At 41.1% G+C, this 13928-nt stretch overlaps 1 protein-coding gene across 2 annotated transcripts; it reads left to right on the forward strand.

Moving 5' to 3' along the window:
• The first annotated feature begins 1312 nt into the window (after positions 1-1312).
• tipin (timeless interacting protein) lies at positions 1313-12441 on the forward strand. Of its 2 annotated transcripts, none has more exons than XM_077588996.1 (8): positions 1313-1459; positions 3759-3864; positions 3955-4048; positions 6730-6805; positions 8219-8341; positions 8417-8471; positions 8550-8744; positions 11727-12441. In XM_077588996.1, the coding sequence occupies exons 2-8, from the start codon at positions 3771-3773 to the stop codon at positions 11960-11962; spliced, it is 873 nt and encodes a 290-aa protein (XP_077445122.1). In that variant the 5' UTR covers positions 1313-1459; positions 3759-3770; the 3' UTR covers positions 11963-12441. The 2 variants fall into 2 exon arrangements, with proteins under 2 accessions (XP_077445122.1, XP_077445133.1); XM_077589007.1 differs by having other exon boundaries at positions 11809-12441.
• The last annotated feature ends 1487 nt before the right edge of the window (positions 12442-13928 follow it).

The raw sequence follows: 13928 nt of genomic DNA on the forward strand, positions 1-13928 counted from the left end.
CCTAGGGACAATTTAGAATGTCCAATCAGCCTACCATGCATGTTTTTGGAATATGGGAGGAAACCAGGGTACCATGTTTTATTTTTTTATTATTATAGAAATGCAAGCCCCGGGCGACATCGTGCCATGGCACTTATTTGAAAATAAAACTTGCTATACAGTGGTACCTCGAGATGCGAGCTTAATGCGTTCCGGGACTGAGCTCGTGAGTCGATTTTCTCGTAACTCAAACGAACGTTTCCCATGGAAATGAACTAAAAACAAATTAATTCGTTCCAACTCTCTGAAAAAACACCCAAAACAGGATATTGGATTGGAAAAACATTTTTATTTGTTGTAATTCGCCATCTATTAACAAAGTAACAAATAAGTAGTGGTTTAATATTACTAAAATATGTTTAATAGTACGGATTTCGCAGGGGGAGAGAGAGAGAGACGGACAGAGAGAGAGGGGGGGACTTTTTGCACGGCAACGCGCTTGTAACATGACATAAACAAATTTAAATGAACTTGGATTACGATGTAAACACACTCAAAAATAAGTTTAATCTAACCTTACACTAAATGTAATTCCAATTTTGTTTTAAATTTTGATACCTTTCTTTTCCTCGGCCGGGTTGGCTCTATTTGCACCGCCTCCATCCTTACTTTCACATGCAACTAAAAGGAACCTATTGAGCGTTGTTTGCTTTTGTATTCCCTTCAAAATATTCCCTAAATGGTGCACACAAATGTCCTCACAATAGGATAACGCACAACCACTTGCTACCGAGAAGTAGTATACTATACGCCATTCGCACTGACTAACGGGAAAAAAAAAAACACTGGGAAAAAATGCAACGCTCCGCCCAGTGCTCGCAGAGACATTACACGAGAGTGTTGCGGCCACAGAGACATTACATGAGGGAGTTGCGGGGAGAGAGACAATGCCCGTGATGTTCTTATGAGCAGCCTCTCGCTTCCGCTGTCTGCTTGTATATCAAAATTTGTCTCACAGTGGCGGTCTGTGCGTTTTCTAGTGATTTCTGACCCTGGCAACAAATAATGGCTGAAATGTGATTGGTTAAATGCTTCAATATGAAAACACACATCTGGAAGCAGTGCAACCTGGGGGAAAAGCAATGAAAGGAAGCTAACAGACAATTTGGAATTATTTAATAAGTATTTATGGACAAAATATAATTAACATCAGTCTGTGATTCAGATATTTCTTAGGCCAGCAGAGAAGGCCTTGAAGGCCCTGACGGCACACCACTGGTATCTCAAGATAAATATTTGCTCAAAATTTTGACGAGGTACCACTGTATAGTAAATGGCTCTGTTGCAAAATGGCCGACAACTGACGATGTCTGTCTTTGTTGACTCTCAGCAGATCAGTAATCTTGTTACAAATATATATGATATTGATGTTCAGTTCGTCAACTTGCTTTCCTGCTGATCTTGACTGTCTTTATAATTGGTAAGATGCATATTTTCTTTTCCTTAACTTTGTGTTGACTTGGAAATACTCATGGGTTTAATGCTTTAAGTTACAATCGATGCATGTTGATTAAGCTACATTTTTTTTAAAGCAACAGACGTTTAACTTAAACATAATGTTACCTGATTAACTTAGCGCTTTGATACTCAAATTTAAGCGTTGCATTATGGTTATTAGTAAGTATAACAACTGAGTGGTGAAACGATTTATAGTTTGTCTTTAAACGAGTGTAATTCAAACATTATATCGTCCTCCTTTGGTTCCCGCCATGATGGGCGGAAGTGGGGGCTTGACCTTCTTCCAGCCTTTACTGCGCATGTGTGACAAATTTTATTTAACAATCAAAGTTTTCTTTCATACTGTTCCGTTGTATTTAACTTTTTTGTACATACTCTAATCGCAATTTCATAAATTTCATTACAGTAGATTGTTCCCACAATGCTGCAATATATTTTATTTATTCATTCATAGGGTTGTGGGGGGTGCTGGAGCCTATCCCAGCTGACTCTAGGCCAGAGGCGGGGGAAACCCTGAATTGGTGGCAAGCCGATCGCAGGACACAAGCAGTCGAACAACCATGCACACTCACACACATAACTCGGGGTAATTTAGAGTGTCCAATCGGCCTACCATGGATGTTTTTAGAATGTGCGAGGAAACCTCAGTACCCATAGGAAACAGACGCAGGTCCTGGGAGAACATGCAAACACCACACAGGTGGACCGACCTGAATTTGAACCCAGGATCCCAGAGCTGTGAGGCCGACGTGCTAAGCACTCATCCGCCGGGTTGCCTCATTTTATTTATTATATTATTTATTTGTACACCAACTTGTAATTGAACATACTTAACAATTTTACATTGAATGTAAACGTTTAATATACAAAAAGTATAAAAATAAAGACAGAGAGGGGAACCTGACATCTTGGCAAAAGAAACAAGTCCCAGTCACAATTATATTTATTTTTCATAGTTGCACAAGAAATATGCTACTTTTCTCATTCCAAGTCAGAAGGCAAGATTGAAATGGCTATACTATTTTGAAGGAAACATGGGGTGAGAGGCCCTATTCAAGTGTCCCAAAACTTGGGAAACCTCAAGAAAATGCAGATATGTAACAGCCCCCCATTTCATATCCATTCCATTCTGAAGTATGCTACAGTTTGCACTGGTCCAGCAGTAGGGCGACTCCTTGGACTGGGCCGGGAGCTGGCTGTTGGCGACCGTGATACCATGCCCCGCTTCCTCCAGACCGATTCGAAGCCACTTGAGCTTAGCGACGCAGCCGATCTGCGTGGGCATGAAGCAGCAACATGTCAAAATCTGGAAACGTGGCTTACCCACAGTGTGCTTACTCACAGGATTTAAAGAGTATATGAGTGTGTGTGTGTACTTTTATTTGATTGATTTTCTGATAGCAACGTGACTTGACACCCTAGCTCTCCAGGGCAATGAGCATAGCCTAACAATCCACAACAACCATAACCTGAAGGGAATTCAATTTGTAAAATGCTGTATTTTAACACCTACTATATTTATTTGAGTATAACGCGCAAAATTTTGTACCAAAAACTGAAGCAAAGTTTGAGTGCGCGTTATACATGAGGTCTTCGCTTTTATGACCAAATCCCGGTGAAAAACTGCCCTCCGGTGAAAAAGTCCCCTCTGCAGCCGTTATAATGGGAGACGTATAAACTGTCTTTGTCTGCCAGATGGCGCGAGAGAGCCCGTTCTACCAGGGCCCAAATAATATAAATTTATATTCCCCTTCTCAGGGGATATGATCTACCTTCTTTTACAAAAGCCAGCCCTCTCCAAATAGCCTTTGGCAAGTTTATAGGGGAGGGTAAAATTTAAAAAAAGTTGCTCCAGAGAAACGTTAGCGGGGCAGCCGCTCACTCGAGTCCGCCCAGGGGGCGCTATCCTCGCTCAAAAAGAATGGAATCAATTGTTTGGTGAATCTAATGATGATGAGTCAGACTTTAAGGATTTAAAATGGTAAATTCCATTTGAGCATTGTGTTCATACTGGTTGTTTTACCAGGTTTCCATTCCATATGTTGTGAATTAATCTTTTAGCATGGCGACGTGTTCAGCATTTATCAGTTACCAGTACCAGTGCAATGCTTAGTGTGGGCTGAGAAAAAATGAAAAAATATTTATACCAATTTTTAGTCACAAATTATGGTTGCGCATTATACACGGGTGCGTGTTATACTCGAATAAATACGGTAAATCAATTTATGTGGATGGGATTTTAACAGTGGGATTTTTTTCAGGGTCTCAACAACATGTTTAAAACTCTTGAAAATGGCCGCTCCGAGGTCTTTTCTCCCCTGCCTCCACCACTTTCTCCAGGCAAGAGAGGGGACGCATTTGGGAATGGTGAGAAGTAGCATACAGTTGAAGTTTCAAATCCAAAAGGTGGCAAAGGTGGCAAACCGTAATGCTCGCGTTATTTTGTTCTTCCAACAGATGAGGACCATGGTGAGGTGTCCAAGCTAGCTGAGGTTCCTCCTGCCAAAAGAAGAGTTGTTAGGAGGCCACAGCCAAAGCTCGACTCACAAAGGTTATGTTAATCCTTGTTAATAATGTGGTGGTAATATGTTTTAAATGTGATTTAAAGCTTAAATTTATAGATAAATCAGCCTACTTTAACTTTACCTCAACAACAGTAAAGTCTGATAAAAATGAAAAAGTATCAAAGTCCAATTTGTTCTAACGATCAGCGGAATATCTTGATGAAATTAACTTTCTTTTCAATTTTTATCTGGGATATATTCAGTTTATTTCTCATTGATTTGAATGGAAATGTCATTAAATATCTGTGTTTTAATTAAGTCGTTCATTTACATTTTGAAAAGACACTTGGGACAGTGCTTTCTAATTAAAATACAACAAATTCATTACAAATTGTTTAACTTTTAAATGCACGAGCCTTTTTTGGCAGTTTTTAATAATCATTTATTTTTATTTTTCACTCCAAAAAATGTAAAAAAATAAATAAAATATCTTTGCTTGGTATCATTTTTTTAGTACAATTTCATTTTTATGAACGGATAATTATGATTTTACTGGACCACACTACATGTCCATGTTAGTCTTTAAAAAAGGACAAAAATCACCAAATTTGTATTACAAAAATATTTATTACAATAAAATTGACAAGAAGCTTTTTGGTAACTTGAAAAAGTGAACAGCGTGCACATGAATATACAAATTGAAACAAAGTACAGTGGTACCTCTACATACGAGCAGCTCGAGATATGAGGAAAATTTCGACCAAATAATTATCTCTAGATACGAGAAAAAGTTCGAGATGCGAGAAAGCCAGGTGGCCAAGAAATGAAAGGCTGTTTATCATTGTAGCGCCCTGTCTTTTTTGCCGCATCTCTTTCGTGTATAACATATCTATGAGCACTGAACATTTTCTTCACACGTGATTCTCCTACACATGGACCGGAAAACGCACAACGCGCATCCGCGGGCAAACAGAGGGCTTTCTGGGTAATGAAGTATACTCGTGCACACAACACCGATAGCCAATGGCACCCTTTCTCAGAATAAAACTTCATTACCCACAATCAATATGTGGGTAGGCTGAGCTGTTGCACTTTTTCAGTGTTTTCCCCCCTTAGCCTGTTAGCTCCCGTTAGCGGAGCGATCGCTCATTCAAGACTACTTCTCGTTGGCAAGTGGTCGTGGGTTATCCTATTGTGAGGACATTTGTGTGCATCATTTTTGGAATATTTTGAAGGGAATACAACAGCAAACAAACAGCCCATCGAAAGCGAACGTGAGGGTGGAGGCGTGGCAAACAGCTAACCTGGGGAACAAAGGTAAAAAATAAAACAAAATTAGAATTCAGTTTTGTGTAAAGTTACATTAAACGTATTTTTGAGTGTGTCTGTATATATTAATCCAAGTTAATTTAAATTTGTTCGTTCGGTTACGAGTGCGTTGCCGTGGATAAAGTCGTTCCGGGACTGAGCTCGTATGTCGATTTACTCGTAACTCAAACGAACGTTTCCCATAGAAAGGAACTAAAAACAAATTAATTTGTTGTAACCCTCTGAAAAAACACCCAAAACACGATATTGGATTGGAAAAACATTTTTATTAGTTCTAATTCGCCATCTATTAACAAAGGAACAAATAACTAGTGGTTTAATAGTACTAAAATGTGTTTAATAGTACTAAAATTAGACGGATTTCGTGGAGGGGAGAGAGGGGGGACTTGTGGCACGGCAACGCGCTCGTAACATAACATAAACAAATTTAAATGAACTTGGATTACGATGTAGACACACTCAAAAATAAGTTTAATCTAACCTTACACTAAACTTAATTCAAATTTTGTTTTACATTTTGATACCTTTCTTCTCTTGGCTCTATCTTCCCCGCCTCCACCCTGACTTTCAGATGCAACCTATCGAGGGTTGTTTGCTTTTGTATTCCCTTCAAAATATTCCGAAAATGATGCACACAAATGTCCTCACAATAGGATAACGCACGACCACTTGCCGACGAGAAGTAGTATATACGCCATTGGCACTGACTAACGGGAAAAAAAACACTGAAAAAATGCAACGCTCCGCCCAGTGCTTGTATTACACGAGGGAGTTGCGACCAGACAGTGCCCATGATGTCCTTATGAGCAGCCTCTCGCGTCCGCTGTATGCTCGTATATCAAAATTTGTCTCGTATCTCAAGATAAATATTTGCCCGAAATTGTACAATTTCTCAAATTGCTCGTATGTTGGTTGGGGCACTCGTATGTCGAGGTACCACTGTATTTGGAATTTTTTTAAGGATGCTTCAAAGAACATCACTTCGTCAGATCATGCGGGTGTGATCGTTGGCTTTTTTTTTTTTTAAAAGCCCCACCCATGTCTCGCTCATTTCACAAGTTGAAAACCCTGAATAAATTTTGTGTACTTTTTTAGCGCTTAAATAAAAAAATCTGGGGCCTTTATTCCCTTAGCTGTGGCTTTTACATGTTGATTCATTCATTTTCTGACCAATCAGCCTACCATGCATGTTTTTGGAATGTGGGAGGAAACCGGAGTTCCTGGAGAAAACCCACACAGGCCTGTGGAAAACATGCAAACTCCACACAGGTGGACTGACCTGGATTTGAACCCAGGACCCCAGACCTGTGAGGCCGATGCGCCGCTGGGCTGCTGTTACATGTACTATACAAATATTACTGCACATTCTAAAAGACAAGCCGTTATGTTTTGCCCTCAGGTTGACGTCTGAAAAAGGACTTCCAGCTCTTCGAACACTGTTTGACAACGTCTCTTTTAAAGGCAAGGGACATGAGGTAAGAGGCTACTCCAATGAACAAAAACGTGAGCTTCTTGTGTTAAACCTTTTGTACACAAGTACAATTATCAAGAAATGTATTTCTTAAATATTACAGGTATAAACATGAACATACTCTAATGTATTAATATCTAAATGTAATGCATATATTTTAAAAACTAATTACTTTAAATTCTGTACTCCCAGTGAAAACACTTCCTTTCTGCTGATTAAAAAAATGGTTTATGGGAGTTGGAGTCCAAATCCTTGGAGGGGAGTCACTTTTCTTGTTTTTTTAAAGGATAAGGACGGTCTAACTTGTTGATTCAGGCTGGCTTTACTATGAAGCCAGTCAGCTGCATCCCCACACATGAAGAGCGTTAGCCAATCCGTGTGAACCCAAGCACTTTCAGTTCATTTTTGAATAAGAATGTCTGGGAAGGCATCGTCTTCCAAAAACTTGTCGTTGCCTGTTCCGGCCGGAACCGGGTCGCGGGGAATACCTCGGCACCACATCGCCGGCCGACTGGCCATTCGAGACAGTGTGCAAACGCCGCTGGATTGCCGACCTTGGCTCGCTGTAGCTCCGCTTTTCAGCCATGTCGTCGCTACGCAATGGGGAGGCGGTGGTGGCTCTGGTAATGATTCTTCCACAGGAACGAGGCATTTTAAACGATGATTCAAAATCCAAACAAAGCTGGAAAAGGCTAAGCATTGGCTTTATCCATGTGGTAATGTGCGCAATGGTAAACTCACTCGCAACAACACAGGAAAAGGCAAGATCTTGTACTACTCAGCCTTTTATAATGTATGTCGCGTCATTCTGCGATAAAACTCTTCTTCTTTGGTGCTGGCCACCCAATTCAGCGTCGAAGAAGAAGCGGCCTCTGACTTCCGTCATGAATTTGCAAAAAAAACAACTTATTTCACGTAAAAGGTTGGAAAAGCTGTCAGGCTCTTTAACAAAAGAAATGGCTAAATGTTAAGACCAGCCGTATGTATACATGTGCATCTATGTGTATGTATGTATATTTATATATATATGTATGTATATGTGTGTATATATATATATATATATATATATATATATATATATATATGTATGTATATGTATGTGTGTGTATGTATGTATATTTTTTTTCTTCAGCAACTCGCTTATTTATTTATTAACTTATTTATTTCCTATTTATTTATGTCTAAAATGTCTTTTCCCGTGTCTGTATTCTCACCCTCTTGCTACTGTGACAGTGAAATATGGGATGAATAAAGTTATCTAATCTAATCTAAAAGAGTAGCGTGTGTAGAAATTTTTAGGCAAAATATTAATTTAATACAATTTGTAAAACAGCTGTAAAATGATAAATTATGGAAATGGTGAAGCCTTGTCTATACTTTCTGGATGGAGTGAAAGTCTTTATTTTCACAAAACCAGGCAGAGGATGTGCGTCTACTCATGCAGAAGATGGAGAACTGGGCACACAGGTTGTATCCCAAACTTCAGTTGGAAGATTTCATTGACAAAGTGGAGAAGCTGGGTGCCAAGAAGGAGGTGCAGGTAAGGATACGGATAAACATTCAGCCCCTTCACTTGCTGTAGTTGCAGTCGTTTGACGCATTTGTTCTTTGGCAGACGTGTCTCAAACGGATACGCCTGGACATGCCGTTGACACACGAAGACTTTACCGGTATGCCTTTACATCTGCAAGAAAATTATTTTCATTTTAACTCATGCTTTGGAAATATGATTTGTCCTGTCCTGCCAGAGGCTCCCGCCAAAGATGACATCTTAGTAGATTCCGATCCATTTACCAGTCAAAGCTTCCACAGTGACCTGCCCGGCCCTATCCACTCCACCCCGGCCGCCCCCACCCTCACAGGAGATCAGCGCCAACGAATGGAGCTGAACAGGCAGCAGGCTTTGGAGAGGAGAACAGCCCGCCTGCAGCAACAGCTAACCAGTAAGTGGTTCTTAATGTCAAATTTGTCTTATTATAAAACAAATGCCCATATTGTCTGGAATATAAGTCATACTTTTCTTCATAGTTTGACTTTTTTCTCTCTGACCACAGACGGCCTAATACAGTGGTATCGCGACATACGATCGTAATCCGTTCCGAGACTGAGATCGTATGTCGAGCTTTTCGTAACTCGAGCGAAGGTTTCCCATTGAAATGAATTGAAAACAAATGAATTCGTTCCAACCCTCTGAAAAAAAAAAAACAGGATATTGGATTGGAAAAAATGTTTTATTTCTTCTAATTCGCCATATATTGACAAAGTAATAAATAACGAGTGGTTTAATAGTAATAAAATGTGTTTAATAGAAGTAAAATTAGACGCATTTCGCGGAGGGTAGAGACAACGACACACACGGAGGCGGAGGGGGGCCTGTTCGGGGAGACTTTATCCACGGCACTCGTAAATGAACAAACAAATTTAAATTAACTTGGATAAATATATACAGACACACTCAAACATACATTTAATGTAACTTCACACAAAACTGAATTCTAATTTTGTTTTAATCTTTTGTTACCTTTGTTTTCCGGGTTAGCCGTTTGCCATGCCTCCCCCCTCACTTTCGCTATCGATGGGCTATTGGCAATCTATTTGCTGTTGTATTTCCTTCAAAATATTCCGAAAATGATGCACACAAATGTCCTCACCATAGGATAACACACGACCACTTGGCAACGAGAAATAGTCTTGATTGAGCAATCGTGGGAGCTTCTTTCCTTAGAAAGAATAACAGGAAATGCAATAGCTGAGCTTACCCACGTATTGATTGTGGGTAATGAAGTTTTATTCTGAGAAAGGGTGCCATTGCCTATGGGTGTTGTGTGCACGAGTATACTTCATTACCCAGAAAGGCCTCTTTTTTGCCCGCACATGCGCGTTGTGCATTTCCTGGTCGAAACTGGTCTGAATAAATTGCTTATTGCTCGTAGATATCAGTTATACACGAAAGAGATGCGGCAAAAAAGACAGTGCGCTACAATGATAAACAGCCTCTCATGTCATGGCCACCTGGCTTGGTCGCATCTCGAAATTTTGATAGTTTCGCGGGCGAATTATTCGATCGAAATATTCGTCGTACCACGAGCATGTCGTACCACGAGGTACCACTGTATGTTGTGTTTTAGGCTATACAGTAATCCCTCGAATATTGCGGCTTCACTACATCGCAGATTTTTTTTCTGGGGGAATATATTTTTACCGTATTTTCACGACTATATGGCGCACTGCATTTAAAGGCGCAGTCTCAGTAACAAGTGCTATTTCTGTATTTGACACACAAACAAGGCACACTGCACTAATGCACGCAGCCAGGCATGGCAAAACATAGACCAGCTTAAACATACGGACACACGCTCAAAACACGTTTTTAAAAAGGCAGCGGAAGCAAAACTGAGTTCGGTTGTACTTTATTGAGCCATTTTACAATATTCTCACGTTTTTTGATCAATCCTCATCCACAAATCCATCAAAGTCCTCATTTTCTGTGTCCGAATTGAACAATTGTGCAAATGATTCATCAAAAACGCCGGGTTCCATCTTTTCGTTGTCAGAATCACTCACATTGCCATGTGGCTCCACAGAAATGATTGGCAAAAGCTCGAACAACAGTGCAAGCAGACACGTTAGTCCAAGCGGCCACAATCCATTTGCAAATAGTGGCGTAACTACCCCGGCGCTGCCTCTCACTCTTCGTAAAGCTGTGTTTGCCACCTATCATCCATTGTTCCCATGCCGCTCGCAACTTTGCTTTGAACGTCCGGTTGATGCCAATGTCCAGGAGTTGGAGTTCTTTAGTTAAGCCTCCGGGAATGACGGCAAGCTCAGAGTTCATTTTCGTGACTTGGTTTTTAACCGCTCCAGTTGGTTTTCCAAGTCGGGACACCTCGCCTTGTTTCCACGGAAACTCAGCTTCTTCTTCTTGACTTGGCGAAGCTCGTTCTCTTGCTTCCTCCATTTGCGATCCATGGATTCGTCGATCTTAAATTCCCTCGCGGCTGCTCTATTCCCATGTTTCCCTGCATAATTACTGGCTTGAAGTTTGAACTGAGCTTCGTAAGCGTGTCTCTGTATTATTCATTTTCGGGGGGCCTTAGAAACCAAACCAAAATTGTTTTGCAATAAAGCACATGCCCACACTATATACGGGTACCTGGTAGGGGCGTGCCTTTAGCGTCTTCTTACACACACCCTCCGCATGCCTGACCCCACCCACGTCCGCCTTTTCTCTATATAACAAGCGTGTCAGCCAGAAGTGCTCTCAGTCAGGCTTTGGAACTCGGCGCATACACATGGCGCTCCGCATTATAAGGCGCCCTGTCTATTTTGGAGAAAAGTTAAGACTTTTTAGTGCACCTTATGGTCGTGAAAATACGGTCATTTTTTTGTAAGCTCATCAAAATGTGAAAATCCACGCTAAAACTTGTAAGCGGAAGCCACTGCCCTGTCCTCCGCTTGCTACTAGGACTCGGCACTGAAGTAAAAAAAATATTTTTTTTCTTAAATAGGGGTGACCCTACTTTGCGTTTTTTCGTTTATCGCGGCCATGTCTGGTCTACATTAACCGCGATAATCGAGGGATTACTGTGGTTATCTCCAAAACTGTTAAAAGATTCCTATTTCGCCTACAGTTCTCCATTTTATTATTCTGACTTTAAGGAATGTTTGTTCTTGGTTTCTAATTAAATTAAAAATTCCCCTCCCAAAAATGTGACTCAAACTCCAGTGTATCTTTCTTATATGTTGTTTTTTTCCTCTTCATTGTGTATTTTTGAGTTTCTGTAAGAACAGATTGGGAGTCATCCTGCTCCCATTGTACTTTTGCTACTCTTAACTGTAGGTGGTACTGGTGCATTAGGAAAACACATTCAGCGGAAACCTCATTTTCAATTGCAAATGACATCCAATATATTGTGATCCCTCAGATTCGCAGACAGTAGACTCCTCATTGCAAAAGGACAAATCCCCCATCAACACCTCAGAGTATGTTGTCATTCATTCCAAAAGACAGGGGGAGGACGAGGTGCCAGCGAACCATGTTTCATCCCTGCCTTCAGGCAATGCCTCCAAGTCCTCCACAGTTTTGTGCGAGGAAGCTGTGACACAGTCTCAGGCAGCCCCAACAACCAGCAACAACAGTCAGGATGCTGATGACTGCTGAGAAAACTTAACATCTTTACTCACTTTCTTTTCTTCTAATCTTTGCATTCAAATTCCAGTATGTTTTCACTTGCTTTTGGTACATGTAACAGTTTGGATCTTGAGTGATAAATGCTCACTTTTTGCAGTGCCTGTTCTTAAGTGCTTTGTTATATTGGCCACAGATCAAAGTTTGGACACACCTTACACCACGGGTGCCCAACTCTGGTCCTCGAGGGTCCATATCCAGTCTGTTTTCCATGTCTCCCTCCGTCAACACACCTGAATCTAATGATCAACTCATCAGCAAGCTATCTGATTCGGGTGTGTTGGGGGAGGGAGACATGGAAATAAGACTGGATAGGGGCATTCGAGGAATGGCAGCCATTATTCGGGTTTGTCAAAAGTTTTTACTGTGTGTTTACTGTATCACACTTATGTCAATTTGTACAGACTATGCAGGCATTCAAAGATGTCAAATAAATGTTGATGTTAAATCAATCATTCTGAAAGCAAATACCACTTTTATTGTCAGTGTAAAAAATCCAGACAAATGGAGTACTGCAACGTCTCAACCATTTGTTAAAGTGACTCTAGCTTGCTGTTTTGAAGTAATCGGGAAGATTAATTTTGTCACTTCTTAGGAAATTAATTGGTTCCAGAACTTGTTTTATAACATGGATTTTTCGTAATAGCGTAGTATTTTATATGTAACTTCTGAAATTCATTCCACGGTCCTCAAAAAAATTACCTTCTAAACCAGGGGTCTCAAACTCGCGGCCCGCGGGCCAACTGCGGCCCTCGGGACGATAATTTGCGGCCCCCATCTTAATATGAAAGATTAATGTTCGTGCGGCCCGCAAGATTGATATGAATGACACTTGTTGTGTTCGGAGCTGAATGAACCAATCACGGTGAGGTATACGGCTCTGGAGGGCGGGACATCGGCCGGGCTGTCCAGTGCCTCGCTCACTCACTCAATCATTCCTCCAATCAGCTGGGCGGAGGAGAAGACGTGAAGCCGATCACTCCGCTCGGCGCGCACACTCCTCCGCTGCTCTCAGCATAGAAATGAATGAGTTAAGTTCAACCCGAGACTCATTCCAAGTGGAAACACATTACAGAGCCCCAGAGATGTCTCTTTCAAAAGCCTGCCGTGAAGAGAAAGGTCGGTGATGAGCACAGACAGTTTCAAGAAAAGTGGGGAGTGCAATATTTCTTTGTTGAACATAGGGGCACCCCGACGTGCCTCATTTGCACTGAAAAAGTTGCGGTGCACAAGGAATACAATTTGAAACGTCATTATACTACGAGACATGCTGAGGAGTACGAAAAATACCAGGGAGATGAGAGAGCCAACCAGATTGCCAGTCTTAAAACCCGTCTTCTGAGGCAACAGGATTTCTTCAAGAAGGCTACCAAAGACAGTAATGCAGCAGTTGAAGCTAGCTACGCCGTTTGTGAGTTGATTGCTAAAGCAGGAAAGCCATTCACAGAAGGTGAATTTATCAAAAAGTGCATATTACAGGCTGCACATATTGTCTGTCCAGAAAAGAAAAGTCAGTTCAACCACATCAGCCTTTCTGCCAACACCGTGGCAGAGCGCATTTCTGACCTGTCAAGTGACATTTATGATCAACTGTGTGAGAAAGCACAATGTTTCAGTGTATATTCAGTGGCTCTTGATGAGACCACAAACATCACAGACACTGCCCAGCTCGCAATATATGTCCGTGGTGTTGATGACAATTTTGAAGTAATGGAGGAGTTGCTCACAGCAATTCCAATGCATGGCCAGACCACCGCTAAGGAAATATTTCACCAGCTGTGTGATGCCATTGAGAATGCCGGTTTGCCATGGAAGAGCTTTGTTGGAATAACAACCGATGGAGCCCCATCAATGACAGGGAGGAAGAATGGACTGGTAGCACTTGTTCAAAAAAAGTTGGCTCAGCAGAGGAAACGTGTTGAAGAGATTTTTTGAGTTG

This window comes from Stigmatopora argus, chromosome 2 (assembly GCF_051989625.1).
Source record: "Stigmatopora argus isolate UIUO_Sarg chromosome 2, RoL_Sarg_1.0, whole genome shotgun sequence".
NCBI lineage: Eukaryota > Metazoa > Chordata > Actinopteri > Syngnathiformes > Syngnathidae > Stigmatopora > Stigmatopora argus.

Coding starts and splice junctions, on each gene's coding strand:
- tipin (XM_077588996.1), top strand. CDS start 3,771: ATGTTTAAAACTCTTGAAAATGGCCGCTCCGAGGTCTTTTCTCCCCTG. Junction 3,865..3,954: donor AGGGGACGCATTTGGGAATG/GTGAGAAGTAGC, acceptor TTCTTCCAACAG/ATGAGGACCATGGTGAGGTG. Junction 4,049..6,729: donor CCAAAGCTCGACTCACAAAG/GTTATGTTAATC, acceptor TTTTGCCCTCAG/GTTGACGTCTGAAAAAGGAC.